The sequence below is a fragment of the Helianthus annuus genome, chromosome 14 (genome assembly GCF_002127325.2).
Source record: "Helianthus annuus cultivar XRQ/B chromosome 14, HanXRQr2.0-SUNRISE, whole genome shotgun sequence".
NCBI classification, from domain to species: Eukaryota; Viridiplantae; Streptophyta; class Magnoliopsida; order Asterales; family Asteraceae; genus Helianthus; species Helianthus annuus.
In genome coordinates, this window is record NC_035446.2 from 91606734 (window position 1) to 91625318 (window position 18585).

At 36.5% G+C, this 18585-nt stretch overlaps 2 protein-coding genes across 2 annotated transcripts; one reads left to right on the plus strand and one right to left on the minus strand.

Annotated features, from left to right (window-relative positions):
- Positions 1 to 628: 628 nt before the first annotated feature.
- On the minus strand, positions 629 to 4446 carry LOC110908648 (extensin-2). The gene is made up of 3 exons (XM_022153598.2): positions 3284 to 4446; positions 1100 to 2952; positions 629 to 994 (listed from the first exon to the last, which is right to left on the minus strand). Exons 1-2 carry the CDS (start codon positions 4404 to 4406, stop codon positions 1136 to 1138), a joined length of 2940 nt encoding a protein of 979 aa, XP_022009290.1. The 5' UTR covers positions 4407 to 4446; the 3' UTR covers positions 629 to 994; positions 1100 to 1135.
- Positions 4447 to 5055: 609 nt separating this feature from the next.
- LOC110906932 lies at positions 5056 to 11394 on the plus strand. The gene is made up of 6 exons (XM_022151988.1): positions 5056 to 5147; positions 6842 to 7450; positions 7599 to 8194; positions 8256 to 8309; positions 10451 to 10606; positions 11309 to 11394. Exons 1-6 carry the CDS (start codon positions 5056 to 5058, stop codon positions 11392 to 11394), a joined length of 1593 nt encoding a protein of 530 aa, XP_022007680.1.
- The last annotated feature ends 7191 nt before the right edge of the window (positions 11395 to 18585 follow it).

The following is an 18585-nucleotide window of genomic DNA, read 5'->3' on the forward strand; positions in this document are numbered from 1 at the left end:
TTTAGGTGTTTTTTCTCTATTTCTTTTTAGATCGACGACCAGTAATGGTGTTATGTGCTTTGTACAACACGTATCCAACTTTATCACCCACGTATATCTATGTCAAGATGCTCAGGTCAAATAGGGAAGAATAAAATTGAGAGAGAGATGAGGAGGGAAGGGGGGGGGGGTGAAGGAAAAGTTCCAAGAGAAGGAGAGAGAGGGAGAGTTCAAAGGTGATTCCATTACAATTAAAGTGGATTTTTTAATGGTGTTTCTATTACGAGGCCTTTGGAGGGTTCTGATCATTTTATTGCTGCCACATGTTAGAAAACATAAATACAGTTTTTCTTCTAAGTAATACAATATTTATGATTTCTTATGAGTCTCTCGATTCTGATTTTGGTTGGCATGTGTTGTAGGTAAAGGTGACGTTTTAGTTTTTCTTCTAAGTTATTGTATTTGTAACTATTTAGAAGTTATGTATTTGTAACAGTTAAATTTAATAGATTTGTATATTTTAAAAGTGTCTATACCGCCACGAATCACAAATGAACCGAATCAAGCCCCGCTAATCATAGGCGCAACGCGCCGGGTTGATAATACTAGTTATATGAAAAATAAGCTTCAAACTATACAAAGACAACAATGAGAAGAACAGATGAAATCAATCATTTGTAATTTATAAAAAATTACGTTCCACCGATTTATATATGAATTACATAAAAGGAAAGAAAAAATAATGTTCAAAGTCACAACACACTTATCATTCTCTTCCAACAAACCGATTATATCCTTTTTTTTAATTTTATAAATAACCCTTGAGTTCTTTGGTGAGAGAGTTCGCCGCATAACAATGAAATAAAATGAAGGGAAATGGCCATAAGCAAAAGATTGGTGCCCTGAAGTGCAATACTGAAGACCTTATTAGAATAGAGATATAGGGTTTCATTGAACTAGTTCTCAAACTTTTCTTTATAGAGCCTTCTTTATTAAACCGGTAATTAAAGAAAACCTGAAAAATAAGTTTGAAATTATGATTAGCATGGTATAACTTTTTATTATGTTTACAATCACATAGCTAATTAATAACGACTGCATAACAGATAATGGTACTTACGAGATTCTAGCTTGTGAACGATGAATTTATGAGAAACTAGTAATGAACTGGGGGTGGAGGAGAAGCGTAGAGGTAGACTGGTGGTGGAGGTGATTTTACTGGTGGAGGAGGTGATGTGTAGTGGTATGGTGGAGGAGGAGATTTAACAGGCGGAGGGGGTGAGGTGTAGTGGTAGGGTGGGGGAGGAGATTTCACAGGTGGTGGAGGTGAGGTGTAGTGGTAGGGTGGGGGAGGAGATTTAACTGGTGGTGGAGGTGATGTGTAATGGTATGGTGGAGGAGGAGATTTGACCGGTGCTGGAGGTGATGTGTAATGGTAGGGTGGCGGTGGGGATTTGACTGGTGGGGGAGGAGAGGTGTAATGGTATGGAGGTGGTGGAGATTTTACCGGTGGAGGAGGTGATGTGTAGTGGTATGGAGGTGGTGGAGATTTAACAGGCGGCGGAGGTGATGTGTAATGGTAAGGTGGTGGAGGGGACTTAACTGGTGGAGGGGGTGATGTGTAATGGTAAGGTGGTGGAGGGGACTTAACTGGTGGGGGTGGAGATGTGTAGTGATATGGTGGTGGCGGGAATTTAACAGGCGGGGGAGGTGAATTGTAATGGTAAGGTGGTGGAGGGGACTTTACTGGTGGGGGTGGAGATGTATAATGGTATGGTGGTGGTGGAGATTTCACAGGTGGAGGAGGTGAAATGTAATGGTATGGTGGGGGTGGTGATTTCAAGGGTGGCGGTGGCGAAGTGTAATGATAAGGTGGTGGGGGTGACTTCTTTGGTGGTGGAGGTGATGTGTAGTGGTATGGTGGTGGTGGAGACTTTACTGGTGGAGGGGGTGAAGTGTAGTGGTATGGTGGGGGTGGTGACTTCTTAGGTGGTGGAGGTGATGTGTAGTGGTATGGTGGTGGTGGAGACTTTACTGGTGGAGGAGGTGACATGTAGTGGTATGGTGGGGGTGGTGACTTCTTCGGTGGTGGAGGTGATGTGTAGTGGTATGGTGGTGGTGGAGACTTTACTGGTGGAGGAGGTGAAGTGTAGTGGTATGGTGGAGGTGGTAACTTCTTGGGTGGTGGAGGTGATGTGTAGTGGTATGGCGGTGGTGGAGACTTTACTGGTGGAGGAGGTGAAGTGTAGTGGTATGGTGGGGGTGGTGACTTCTTGGGTGGAGGAGGTGAAGTGTAGTGGTATGGTGGGGGTGGTGACTTCTTGGGTGGTGGAGGTGATGTGTAGTGATATGGCGGTGGTGGAGATTTTACTGGTGGAGGAGGTGAAGTGTAGTGGTATGGTGGGGGTGATGACTTCTTAGGTGGTGGAGGTGATGTGTAGTGGTACGGTGGAGGTGGTGATTTCACTGGTGGTGGGGGTGAGGTGTAATGATACGGTGGTGGAGATGACTTTTTTGGTGGTGGAGGTGAGGTGTAGTGGTATGGGGGTGGTGGAGACTTGTACACGTAAGTCGGTGTTGGTGGTGGTGGAGACTTATACAAGTAAGTCGGTGTAGGTGGTGGTGGAGATTTGTAGTAGTAAGGAGTGGGAGTTGGCTTTGGCTTCTCACAAATCTTAAAAGGAGTCTTGGGGGCATATGCAAAAGGTTCAGCATAAAGTACGATCTCATATTCGTTCTTGGACTTGACCTTAAGCGCGGCACCCTTCAAACCCCCATGGAGATTTGTTGGAATGTTACATTTGGTACCATTTGGTGCCATATGAAGCTTAGCAACACAAGCTTTAGCACCTCCATATTTTGAATAATCCAAACCATCAACAGTAATTGCAAATTTGCCATTGATCTTAGTCTTTCCATATGTAACAATATCTTTTTCTCCAGCAGCCTTACATGTAACCTCCACAACAGCACCTTTATCACATATTAAACAAGTTAACATCTATGGTCAACTTTTATAACTCATCAATGGTTGATATCCTGTAATACGACTACTATGAAATCAATTATAACATACTATACAAGATTTACTTATTCAATTATTTTCTCATAACCATAAATATATATATTTATTGTTATAAATCGTTGTCATCAACTTACTCTGTGTTCATGCGTCTCATGAACGTGGGGAACAGAATCAACCATGAATGCATATGGTTATTATGTGTCAACCATGAATGCATGTGGTTATTGTAAACAAATAAGTGCTAGAAATTGGTTATTATGTTAAAACTAAAGTTTGTACCTTTGAGATGGTGCTTTGCATGGGATTTGATTGGGTGTTTCCAATCATAGCAGCTGTAACAGTAAACTTTTCCGATGACCTTCACGATCAGTTCGCGGTGGTGAGGGTGAGGGTAGGGGTGGGGGTGGTAGGGAGTTGGTGGTGGTGGAGAAGTGTAGTAGTAGTAGTGGGGAGGTGATTTAGCTGGTGGTGGTGGGGATTTGTAGTAGTATACTGGTGGTGGTGGTGACTTGACTGGTGGTGGTGGGGACTTGTAGTAGTATGGAGGAGGTGGTGAATGGACTGGTGGTGGTGGAGACTTGTACACGTAAGGAGGTGGTGGTGAATGCACCGGTGGTGGTGGAGACTTATATACGTAAGGAGGTGGTGGTGAATGCACTGGTGGGGGTGGAGACTTGTACACGTAAGGCGGTGGTGGTGAATGGACAGGTGGTGGGGGTGACTTGTACACGTAAGGTGGTGGCGGTGAATGCACGGGTGGTGGTGGCGACTTGTACACGTAAGGCGGTGGTGGTGAATGCACAGGTGGAGGTGGAGACTTGTACTCGTAAGGCGGTGGTGGTGAATGGACTGGTGGTGGTGGCGACTTGTACACATAAGGAGGTGGTGGTGAATGGACAGGTGGTGGGGGAGACTTGTACACGTAAGGTGGTGGCGGTGAATACACCGGTGGTGGTGGCGACTTGTACACATAAGGCGGTGGTGGTGAATGCACTGGTGGAGGTGGAGACTTGTACTCGTAAGGCGGTGGTGGTGAATGGACTGGTGGTGGTGGCGACTTGTACACATAAGGAGGTGGTGGTGAATGGACAGGTGGTGGTGGCGACTTGTACACATAAGGAGGTGGTGGTGAATGGACTGGTGGTGGTGGAGACTTGTACACATAAGGAGGTGGTGGTGAATGCACGGGTGGTGGTGGGGACTTGTACTCGTAAGGCGGTGGTGGTGAATGCACAGGAGGTGGTGGAGACTTGTACTCGTAAGGTGGGGGTGGTGATGAATATAAGTAAGGTTTATCAGCGGAAACAGCTACAAGGTTAGCAACACCAAATATTGTAAATGCGATGACTATAGGCCATAAGCGTACCCTGAAAGGGCCGCCGCCACCCACGGGAGCTCTCATGATTCACCGGTAAAGGTGGTGGTGGAGGTGGGAGAGGTGATGGTGGGAGGTGATGTTTTGGGGAGTAAAATAGCGGATATTTATAGGTATAATACATAGAGTATAGTCGTTAGAGGGTAGCTGTATGGAAAAGTCTAGTATGTATTTTCTGTAATAAAAAAAAACTTTCAAATTGTTTCAATACAGCTAGGAGAAATATTACTATTTAAGACCTCAATTGGGCGACTACCATGCGTTTACTTTCAATTTAACTTTTATAATATTGATGAAATCTATAAAATATTTATTATCAAGTAAATTTAAGCATTTAAATATGGGACCCTTCAAAAACAACCATTATATATCCAACATGATCCAACATGTAAACGAATCGACATTTATTATATGAAAAAGAAAATGGCATTTCCTAGTGAATGTCATTATCTAAATTTATTTATCAAATATTACTATAATACTAACAATTCAAATTAGATCAAATCAACGCAAATATGGTAACTTTAAGAGCTATGTATAAGTTGCCCCTTATCTCTTAAAGCCGTTGTCCCTTATCTCTAGGTGAAAACAAAAGCCGTTGGTAATTTATAGGCAAATCATGTGTGGACAAACTTTACAATAGATCTGTAACTCTTAATGCTGATAGATAAGAAGTATGGGCCCCTGGAAATCCATCGGTATAAAAACTAAAGGTGAAAATATTTTCAACTCCGAAAATGAAGTTGCAATAATTTGTGGAAATCAAAGGTAACAAAATGTGTAACACTTCATGTAAATTCAAATATACCAACAATACACAGAATACTTTATTACCATGACAACCAATATAGCAAGAATAACGGGGGCTCCTATGTTGGGCTCGGTGTTATCATGTCTGGTGAATTAATTAAACAAATTTCTCCCGTTAGTTTTACCAAAATAGAAAAGGATTAACTCATTTATAAAAACATTTGTTGCATAACGACCATAAATCAAACATTTCTATGGACCATTTTTTTTAACGGCTATTTTATTAGATAATAAAATAGAACAACGGGACCAGTAAGGAACTGGGAGTCCCAAAAAAGAAAACGACAACATTACATAACAATATATCGAATATTAAAGTTGCACCATCTCTCCCAAGCTAATTCACCAAAAGCCGCTCTATTCTTAAGCATGAGAACATATCTTCTTTTATCACATCCACCACTCGCGAACCAAAAACGGAATATTGTAAACACTTGCGATTTTAAAAATACCATATAAATGTCAACCAATTTATCAATTACTTATAACCAACCTTGCACTAGTACAAATTATGATTTTTCTGAGCTTACAAAATATTAATTAGGCGGTTTGAGAGATAAACCGCCCAAAAATCATCTGAATAAACTTACACGCACGTTATTTTGAGCTATATAAGCTAAAAAAAATGATTTTTTTGAACTGGTTTAAACTATAGCTCAAAAAAATATGTTTTTTTTGTGCTAGCATAACAACCTAGCTGAAATAAACAAATGATTTTTTTAGCTCGGCTAAATGATAGCTCAAAAAATATGTTTTTTTGCGCGATCATAACAACCTAGCTCAAATAAAGGGTTTTATCATATTTCATAATAAAAAAACTCTACGATTACTATTAATAATTATTAGATTTTCTTCCCATCTCTTTAATTATTTTTTTCTCTCTGCAAACCCTAGCTAGCCCCTGTTTCTTCAATTCAATTCATTCTTCATTCTATTCAAACATTACTTTACTAACAGGTATATATCATATGTATTCTTCTCTATATATATATATACACATATTAATTGTTTGATCAATATGTATTAATTAATCATTTGTTGTTATTTGATTGTAGATAATTGAATTACTCTAGCTTTTATTCTTCATTATATCAAATCAAGAGGTTAAAGGTATGAAGTTTTGTTTCTTATTATCTTTGTTGTTGATGTATTTAATTTTTTTATGCATAATATGTATGTATACATGTATATATGATATTTATATATATGCCGTCAATATAGATGTATATAATATGCATGCGCATGTGTGTCATATATATATATATATATGAATATACATGCATTGATAATAACCTTTTAGAGCTTACCCGTCTAAAATTTATCTAATAGAGATAAATTTTAGATTGTCCCCGTTTGGGACTGCTTTTTAAATATTCTATCTCATTAGGATGTGTATATATTTTAGCCTGTTAACTATTAAGAAAAATTCGGCAGCGTTTTCCCCACTCCTTCGGGTTTGTGGTTCATCTACATACTTGGGGAGTTAAGGGGAAATGCTGTCATTTTTTTCTTAAATAGTTAACACGTTAAAATACATATATTTGAGATAGAATATTTAAAAAGTGGGTTAGGATCCACCACCCTAGAGTACTATATTAACAACATGTACATGTTTAATTGCATATTACTTATTAGATTATTTTAATTTTCAGATTGGAAGACAGAGAATATTGGATGTACCATAGTCTGCCTACTTCTGAAATATATATAAAAGGCGTTTCTACTTTTCTTAAGGTTGCTGAAGTTAATTGGAGGAATGTTGGCTCTAAAGATATTTGGTGTCCTTGTAGGATTTGTAAAACCTTTCAAAAATATGAAAATATTAGAGATATAGAGTATCATTTGATTGCAAATGGTTTTATGCCTAGTTACACTTATTGGACAAAGCATGGCGAATCACGAATTGATGGTGCCACGACATCGGTTAATTTAGAGAATGTGGAACATGATGATTTCTTATACGGTGACAATTTAAACAAGGAAAATTTATATGATGACAATTTAAATAATGACAGTCTAAATGATAACAATTTAGATGACATGTTTAATGATTTGGAGAATGATGATATTGACGATGATGATAGAGTAAAATTACAACATCTATTTGAAGATGCACAAAAACCATTATATAATGGTTGTGAGATTTCTAAACTTGAAGCTGTTTTGATGTTGTTTACCTTGAAAGCAAAAAACAGATGGAGTGATACAAGTTTCACAGATGTATTAGTAGTTTTGCATGACATGCTTCCGAATAGTAATGTGTTACCAATTTCGTTTTACCAAGCAAAAAAAAATGATGAATCCCATGGGATTGGAAGTTGAAAGAATCCATGCATGTCCGAATGATTGCATCTTGTATAGAAATTAGTATGTGAATAGTCATGAATGTGTCAATTGTGGTGAATCAAGGTACGCGAGAAAAAGAAAAACCGGTGAATATGATAATGATGTGAAGAAAAATGGACCACCGGCTAAAGTAATGTGGTATCTTCCTATTATACCGAGACTAAAACGATTATTTTCAAACGAGAAAGAAGCAAAATTATTATGCTGGCATTCAGATGAGCGTATAAAGGATGGGAAATTAAGACATGTGGCGGATTCTCCACAATGGAGAAATATTAATAGAAAATATCCAGAATTTGGTAATGAGGTTAGGAATATAAGGTTTGGGCTTAGCTCCGATGGATTCAATCCTTTTGGAAACGCTAGTAGTGGTCATAGTACGTGGCCGGTTCTTCTTTGCATCTACAATCTTCCACCATGGTTTTGCATGAAACGAAAATATATAATGATGTCGTTGTTGATTCAAGGTCCGAAACAACCCGGTAATAACATCGATGTTTATATGTCCCCGTTGATTGATGACCTAAAAACTCTATGGGAATCTGGTGTAAATGTGTATGATGCTTATAAGAAGGAATATTTTGACTTGCGTGCCATGATTTTTTGCACCATAAGTGATTTCCCGGCATATGCTAATTTATCTGGATATAGCACGAAAGGTAAGAAAGCTTGTCCTGTTTGTGAAGATGAGACAACTTCAATATGGTTGAATCATTGCAGAAAAACAGTATACATGGGACACCGAAGCTTGTCCTGTTTGTGAAGATGAGACAAGTTCAATATATATATATATATATATATATATATATATATAGAGGATGAGGTTCATGAGTGAATAACATCCTTGTTTGTGAACAGAGTGAACTAATCCCAACCATTCATTTGATTAGTTGTTGAAAAGGTTAGGATTGTAATTATACATTTAATCCCTTTTTTTAGTTCTTTTTTAATAATTTACTAGCAGTTACATGACCTTTATTTTAGGACGTTAGGAGATCTCCTTTGATTATATCAAAGATTCGATTATATCTCTATCCATTTTTTTCGAAATTATCATGTATCATCCTCTAATTTTTTTTTGTTTAACTTACATTGGTGGCTGTTTTTAAAAGCTTTGCTACTTTGTTTTATTACATTCATTTAATATATTCATAACGTTAATTTATATGCTTTAACAAAATTTAAAACGAATAGAAGCTTTAAATCCCCATAGTATAAAACAACTATTTGTTTTTATTCAAATCATTTGAAAAAATTAACATTGAAGCTTTAACCAACGTACCCCTGTATTTCAGTAGCTACACATTGACAAATCTCCATATACACACCTGTGTATTTATCGTTAATACATCTTTGCACTTCACGCATGTACACATGTGTATATTCATAAAATAACCTTTGTCAACACAATCTACGTTTTAAATTTTGTTTAAGCACATAAATTAAACCATACAGTGTGATCTTCTAAAGCATTGTACATTATGTCCCAAAAACGCAGCCATAACCACATTAACATTAACACAAACCAGCTTAACATCCAGTTTCAAGAAAAAAACCCGACCACATCACCTATGCACATATCGGAAAATCAAAACGACAAAGTCATTACTACAATTGTCTACATTGAATATTTTAACCAGGAAACCTATTCGCCACGTTGTATGCAACCGCTTCAGCCATTACTTCATCGCGTAGCGTGTTAGCCTGTGAACACACAATCTTTGCAGCATGCTTTTTCCTTAACTTGTTCAGACACGCCTTTTTGGCGTGTGCACAATCGGAAACCCACTATCCCATTTTAATTCTGTTTCTCCAAACCAAGTCTCCAAGTGACGCATGGCGAACACCCTACAAACAACATTAACCACACAACATGTTTTAAATACTTACTGGTTCTCATTTGGAGGATTGGTATATCAATTAAAATACGACAACAAAAGTATAAATGACATGCATCAGATTTTTGTGTAACAATCTTAACAGCTATAGAAAACAAACATTATTCATTTACAATACCACTAAACATATGTGTATACACATACAACCCTAATATACTTATGTGTATCCTAATACACTTATGTGTATACACAGTGTATTTATAACTATTGTGAACGATATACACAAGTGTACAGAATCAAGATTACATATAAACATTATTCATTGACATAAACATTACATACAATATTTTTTGTTTAAATAACCATATACAATACTGCTATACATTTATGTATTCACTCATGAACCTCATCCTATATAGGGTAGCATTCTAGAGTGATTAAGAGTGTATAAATTTAAGTTTGTAGACCGTTTTCTCTGAGTACCAGACTTTATTAACCATTCTATAACTTGTCACTTTACATGGAAGTACTCTTTTCTGCAGTCTACTGGTCCAGAAGGTGAAGTAGCACCTGAACAGGTTGCTAAAAAGTAGAAGTTGGGGGGTTTTAGCTGATTCTGTAACGGCTGCAACCCTGAGTGACGGGGATCATGATGCTGTTGTACCATCAGCACAAGATGAAGTGGCATGTACTAGTAGTAGCAAATCTGTGGATCCCTCCAGGAAGCAATGTTCCAAAACAAAATTATCATTAGCACTTCCAGAATCTTGAAGCTTGAAATTATCTCCACTTTCATCGTCTAATCTTGGATCACCTATTGCCAGCAATCGGTTCAAACTGGACAATCGGCCAACTGCGTTTAAGCTTGTTTCACCTCTACCCGATGGTCTTGCTGATGTAAGCTTCCATTCTCAGTTTCTCCATTTTTCTTTTACAAACACTTTAAGAATGCATCTTAACTTAGGTCAAGTGGAACACCTATATCACCTATATGACAAGTATACTTCTCCCTCATTTATATGCTCTATCGAACATGCGATTTTAATAATGTTGAAATTTTATGGCTATGGTTTTGAGGTTCCCGTGTTGATGAAAACCACTTTTCACCATATGGTGATCTTTCAATAGTGCAAGTAGAAGACGACCCCAAAACATCCAATGTTACAGCTCAGATATATTTCAGAACACGTCATGCAGCTGAGAAGGCGTTTGTGGGTGGCAAATCCTGGAAAGGTCACAATTTGCAATTTGTATGGCTAAATTCTACTACCAATTCCAGGAAAGATGATGTTGTTAGGCAAACTTGTCACACCCCAACCGATGGCGGAAACATTGGGGTGCGAGCACTAAGCGTTCAGATTGCTCATGAGATCCCATAACAATAAAAGTTTCAATATAGATTAATCAAGATTCATACATAAATTTGTCTAAAACAGCATCACCGACAAAGATTCAAAACACAACCATCAAACATTGTCCAAAAGTCTAGATTTAAACTAGGTGGGTTTCTAACTAGCTTGATTTCCATGATTCAGCATCCTATCAGCCTGCAACATGTATTAAAATAGAGTCAATACAAAATGTACCGGCGAGTATACAAGTTTGAGTAATAGCATAATAATTTAAAACAACTCATATCCATCGTGTAAATGATAAAATAGTTTCAGCCATGCTAGTGTTCGCGGTCCAACAAGTGATAGCTCAAGTATCCCGATGCTTTAGTGTTTTCCCAAGTCTCAAGGAAAACTAGAATCCTCCTAACAATACCCCCGAGAATAATGGGGAGGTGCATCTCCTATAGCGCTACTATTGTTAAGGAGGAACTACACACCTGATGGGTTGGTAAATTTCCAAAGCTTAACGTGTTTAATTTTACCGATTTATGTGAAATTGAGTTTTAGAATACACTACTTTGAGATGGTTTGTATTTTGCAGGCCTTGACATGTTTAAGGTGTATTTTAGAAGCTTAATGGAGCTTGGGAATGAAGTTAGGAAGAACGGGAGCGAAAAACGGAGCTAAACGGCGAAAACTGGACAAAGACTTCTGATACCGGCGTCCCAGACGCCCAGACCAGCGTCCCAGACGCTGGTCCCCAGCGTGAATTTGGGGAAAACTTTAGTTAAAACCCAATTTCGAATACCTAGCTAGGGGAACTCCATTCTGGACTTCCAGAGGCGATTTGGAGACATTTTTGAAGGTTCCATTTGATCCACTATCATATTCCATCAAGTTTTGAAAATTAGTCATCAACCATGAGTACCTAATTTCTTCAAGATCATCCCCGGGTGAAAGGTTGTGAGTTTCTAGGGTTTGTTTTTCATGTTTTGGTTTGATACAAACATTTGTTAATCTTTGATTGAAATTGTGTGAATCATTTGTTGGTATTGCTTTGAACTCGAAATTGTTAAGTTTTCTTGCAACATTGACGTTGAGAGATGATTGCTACCATTAAGTTGTGATTTATGCTAGGGTTTGGTTTTTGTTCTTGATTAATAAAGCATACTATTGTCTCATATTGTGATGGTTATCTTGCACCGGTTGTGTATGATAGACGATTGTTGATGTCTAAGATTAGGACTCAAATTAACAAACTAAAGAAGTCATTGGTGTTCATAAAAAAATCAAACCATTCATGTTAAATAACTCTAGATACTTATTAATCCGAACCCGGGCGTGATTCGTTTTCTCATATAGTATTTTTAACTAATCAATTAAGTTTTGCAATTTTAGTTAATAAGTAGTAATATCAATTTGTCGGTTCACTCCGATTTCTTTTCAAAATCAAACACACTTATAAAAATTAGCAAACTTCATAATTACTTTGTACATTTTTGTAAATAGTATAACTAATCAAACAGGTTGTGCAATACTGACCTCATGCTCTTCGTGGATACGACACCCGACTTACCCTAGCTACCTAGGTTAATTGGGTTTTTGACTGATCGGGACGACACGGTCACGTCAAAATGCCTGGATTAAACGTCCACATAGCACATAGAATACAAGAATCACAAGTTTCACATACACATAGGATGGAGTTTAGTTTCCTAAAAGTCTCAAGCATCATAGTTTAATAGAATACATGTTGCATCCCAAAGTTTAAAACAAAAAGGGATCGAGTATACTCACAGTGATTGCTTAACAGATTAACTGTTATTGGATCAAAGGGAGCTCTTTAGGGTTAGCCTGATTAGATTGCAACAGATAAGTGTCAGACAAAACAACGAGATTTAAACCAAGTGTCGGATCAGTCATCTTGATCAGATGGTTGTTCGATCGGATGGCTATCTGATCGGATTGCCACTCGACCGAGGTGACATAGTGTGTAGGACGGATTGCCATCCGATCGGATGGTCATCCATACGGATGGCCATTCGATCGAATGGTCATTCGATTCAAGTGTTGAGATTCTAAAAATGTCAAGTCAAGTGTCAACTCAGGTTACCTTAATCGGATGGCTATTTGATCGGATGGCTATCCGATCGGATTGCCATTCGATCCAAAGTTCCAAGTTTTCAAAGATTCTAAGTCTCAAAAAGATTCTAAGTGTTGAAAGGTTTCAAGGCACTCGTCACGTCGATCGGATGGTTGTTCGATCGGAAGGCTATCTGATCGGGTTGCCATTCGATCGTTGTGACCTTGTTCCTAAAGTTTCTAATAGATTCCAAGTGTTTAAGGTCACGAGGCAAGTGTCACCTGATCGGATGGCAGTTCGATCGGATGGCTATTCGATCGAGTCGCCATTCGATCGAGTTGTCCTTGTCCCGTTCCCAACCTTGTAAAGTTTCTAAGTTTCTGTTTAAACGACGACGACATGGTACGTATTGAGACAATGGTAAACACATCAGTGTACAGCCGATCTGATCGAGTGGGAATCACCCCAGTCCGTTCAGTCGTCCGTTCGTGACGGTGCTTATGTCAGAATTCATACTCCGGTCATCTTCTCCGGCAACCATCCTTCTCCAAACCAACTCCAGACTAATCATCAAGTTTACAGTTCGTTTAGATCGAGATCTCACCGTTTTAGGTAAAAGTTTTAAGAAAAGATGAAGATAAACATAAGTTTTAGTTGAAAAGTATAGATTTAGTAAAGATTTAGTGTAAAACACATGAAATTCCTTAGATCCGAGCTAGATCTTGAACGGAATGACATCACTCAACAGCTTGTACAAACCGCCATGGTGACGTCACCCTTAAGGGCTCAACTCTCAGAGATTTCACGGTGAAAAGTGAGATTTCAAAGGAGAATCATGTGGAGAATGACGTGTAGATCAAAGACGTACAAGAATCTAGTGTAAAACGTACCGAAATCACCGAGAAATGGAAGAAAAGAGTAGTGCGTGCGTCTGGATCGAGTGAGGCTGTCACATCAGTGAGAATGATGATGTGACAGGCCTATTTATAGTGTCAGAGTGAGTGAAGGCAATGTGCACAGGTCGGACGACACCTCGGTCAATCCCATCTTTTCCATTTAACCGTCTTCGATTCGTTTTGCGAGTTAGATTATGCGTTGCGTTGCGTATCATTGGGTAATAGTATCACATAACTAGATTATATCGTTAACACAAAAATTTCCATAGTTTCCGCCAGTGACAAGACTCCAGTCCCTCGTTCAACCAAGTCTCAAGTTTCACGAGCCTCAAGAGTCGAGCACCAAAGTATCAAGGGTCAAGAATCTAGATTCCAAGTATCAAGAATCATAGAATCATGTCTCATAGAATCGTAGTATCACAGAATCATAGTATTAAGAAATAAATTCATAGTATAAGTTTCACCAAGTATCAAAAGTATCACATATCTCATAGTATAGGGGCTAAAAGTGACAATTAGGTAAAAGTCTAGGGACACAGGCGTTACAGTTTCTCCCCCTTTAGGAGATTTCGTCCCCGAAATCTAGGAAGAAGACTGCTCGAAGAGCTGCGAATACTTGGTCTTCATTTCACTTTTTAGCTCCCAAGTGAATTCGGCGCCACGCTTTCCTTCCCATCGAACCTTGACTTTGGGAATTTTGCTGCGCCTCAGTCGCTTGACGCCCTGATCCATGATTTCGACCGGTTTCTGTGACACCTCGTATTTTCGATCTTTCCATTTTGGCAAGTCTACTTGTACTTTCTATTTTTGAAATTTGTACTTTCGTTGTATTCAATTTCATTTCCAAATTGTAATCCGAGACTTGAAATCATAATGGAAATGCATTATTTTATCATATTCTTGTACTATGTTATGCACTTATTATCAATCTCATTTGAAAACAAGTTAAACAAGTTTAATCACGTATAATCAGTGGGAAGAGATCCTAATTTAAACTCTCAAATCATGTTCGTATCAAGAGATTACCCTAAACCGTACAAAAACCGGGAATTTATACGTTAATTCGGTAAAAAAATATCAAAATTGGGTTAAAATAATTTTTTATATTATTTTATTAATATTTTAAATAAGTAAACTAATAATTAAAATTAAATAAATAAATGTTTTAAACTGAATTTTTAAGGATTTTGTTAGTTTTGGTTAGTTAAACTAACTCAGTTAGTGAAAACCCAGTTAAATCAGCTAACTGGGTTAATTTTATCAAAGGACAGCACTAACTGAGTTAGAAAACTCAGTTAGTGACTAACCCAGTTAGTCAGTCTAACTGTTAGTAAAAAAGGGGGTTGAACCGCGCGGAACAAGGATCGAACTCGGGACCATGCGTTTAACAAACAAACGACTAACCACTCGGCCGGGCATGCCACATCCGTTATATATCCGAATTAAATGATATTTAACCGCTAATTAACTGCGCTGATTTAAATATAAACCGCCCAAACCGATCATCTTCTCCGATTGGAATTAATAGCCGGAAATCGTGTGACCTTTCATGATTCGTAACCGAAACCTTCATCCCCTTTAAAATCGCGACCAAACCTCAATTCATTCGTTCCCTTCACTCTCGATCACCGAAGAAACGTAACCGCCGGGACTTTGGAACATCGCCGGAGTTCGACCACCACCTCGCCGCCGGGAACCACCGACCACCGCCGTCTGCAACCGGCCCGGTGACCCTGTCCGGTACCGAATTCGTTTCCGATTTCCTCTTTCTGTTATATATTTGCAGTTTCTGTAATATTAATATTATTATGATTATTATGTTTATTATTATTATTATTATTATTATTATTATTAATGTCATGTTTATTATTATTAATACTATATTATTTTATCAGATTTAATTATTAATCGGAATTATTGATAATCAAATTATTTAATAATATTAATCAAATATATAAAATAATTCCGAATAAGTATTAATTATATTAATCAGATTTATTTATATAAAAATCAGAATTTTTACTTTAATTAATCAGAAATATTATTATTAATCAGATATATCGATATTATTATTATTATTATTATAAATAATCAGAATTATTATCAGAATTGTTTATATAAATATCAGAATTTTGATCTTATAATTAATCAGATTTATTATTTTACTAAATTCAAAATTATTTACTATTTTATTTAATCAGAATTATTATGTTATATAATAATCAGATTTATAAATATTTTTGAATCAGAATTTTTATAACAGAAATTTATTTCCTATTTCTTTTTAATAATCAGATTATTTTTAGATTTTCAGAATTTTCATATAAAATCAGAATTAATTAACAGAATTATTATTTAAATTATTATTTAAATCCGAATTATTATTCTTTATTTATTCAGACTTATTATTTTATATAATCAGATTTATTATTTTATCTAAATCAGAATTATTATATAATAAACAAATTTACTATTTTATTTAGATTAGAATTATTATTTTATATATAATAATCAGATTTATTATTTTAAATCAGAATTATTAATCTATATTATTAATATTAATAATAATCAGAATTATTACTTACTATATATCAGAATTATTATTTTAAGTACATAATAATCAGGAATTATTATTTATATAATCCAGAATTTTAGTAATAATATTTATAATACTTTGGTAAAATCAGAAATATTATTTTAATAGTATATAAAAATCAGTATTTATTTTTACTCACTTATTTATAAATAAATTGACATGTATTTCATTAAATACAAAATATAAAAATGAGACATATGATTGTTATTTTAGAAATGTTAATATTATTTTTATAAATGCCTTGTTATTTAAATAATCTCTAAATTCCCAATATTTAACAATCCTCAAAATTAATAGGGTGAATCTCTTGTGCACATTCTCTTGGGCAATCTCTTGTTCTTAATCTTTTCCAAGAAAAACGCAACGCAACTTAAGGTGAGTATACATGACCCATTTTCTATTTTATCACATTTTGGGTGCTGTATGCATTTCTATATCAAACACACTATGTTAAACATTTTTGCACCCTCAATCCACATTTCATGTGAATCTATTTGACTCATGTTAATCACGTTATGCTACTGTTAAACATTTATGACTGTGTGTTCATTAACTTTGCAAGCCTCCCCTAACAATGGTAGCGCTGTAGGTTGAGAAACGCCCCTCCCATAATATTATGGGTATTGTTAGGTTTATTCTATGTTACTCATTTACCACCCTTCTAGGGTTAGGCTATGTTAATTGCGTTAAACTTTGGTTTGAACACACAGATTTCATCGTTACGAGTATAACTGTTAATATGAACTCATATAGTCACGTGGATTTGAGCATGTTAAACTATTTCAAACATATTATACTATATTCAAACTTGTGTACTCGCCAACATGTTTTGTTGACTTTATTTTAAATGCATACTGCAGGATGAGGAAGTCAAGATTTGAAGAAATGACTAGGATGGCCTAGAAACCCACTTTTGAAATAAACTATGTTTAATGTTTGTTACTTCCTTTTATGACAATGTATGAAACTTTGCAATTATAATAAATGAAATTTAATATTATTGTCACATGTAGTGTTATGATGTTTTGAGCAATTTGTTCGTCTCATCCCGATGTTTCCGCCATCGGTTGGGGTGTGACAGATTGGTATCAGAGCCATAACTATAGGGAATTAGGAATGCCTTGCTTTGCCTAGTCTATAGTTTAGGAGTTTTCTCATTTATTTGCTGTTTAAGACAATATTCCCTTCTCTCTTCCTTGCTTCCCTCTATTCTTTTGGACTTCTAATATACAAGCCTTTCCTAAGGCTAACACAATACACACATGAAAGCTTTGAAGGCACTCTTACAACACAATCGAAATGATTCATCAAGATAGGGGTGATTCCCACACTTGGTGATGATTTTCACTCAGCTATACTTTGATTTTTGCACGAAATCTACCCTCAAGTTAGGAGTGATATCCAAACCTTGTTGGGAGTTTTCCATTTCATATTCTAGTGGACCCTTATCTTAGGATAAGTACCAACCACATTAGGGTACGATGTTACCAAGTTAGAGGTGATACTCGCATCTTGCTAACTAGTCCCACTCCTCGACTTTCATTCTCGCCAAAGTTTCGATTTTCCCAATCGATTAAGGACGTGTAGTAACTGGAAGGACAAATATCGTTAGTCGCTTCTCGATGAGAGTATTTGTCTATTAGGCCAAAGCACGTTTCCTTAATTCGAAAAGGATTTCGATTCACTTTGGAATAGTCTTATGTTACGTTCCGTGACAATCCATATTTTTATGATAAGTCTCTTTTTATGTTATCTCAATTATCATGTGATTTACATTTGAGCGTTATCTTCATTTCAAGTTTGGGAACACGAATCACGTTATTATCGCAATCTAAAACAATTAATAATTACTCCATCGTGAACAAACTAAATTTATCTTGCTTTCATCATACATGATATTCTATGTGTAACATCATGTTATTCTATGTGCAATGCTATGTTATTCTATGTGAAACTATTTGACAATTCATGTGAAAAAAAAACAATGTGCTATGTGATGCATACATGAAATCAATTTTCCTAAACAAAAACATTATGATTAAAGTCTCATCCATTTCTTGTTTTGAATTTCTAGATGTCGTCATCTCGTCAGTTCTCTCACTCCCCCAGAAAATCCAAGGCTAACTCCAAAAAGAAAATGCTGACGTTCATGGCAAATCAGATTGCCAGAATCGTGCCAAAGATAGTGTCTGAGATTCAAGCCTCCAGCACTCCCAATCATTCTAGCGATTCTCACGTAGTACAGCCTAAACCAGTCTCGTTCAACTACAAACACTTCACTGCCTGTAACCCCAAAACTTTCA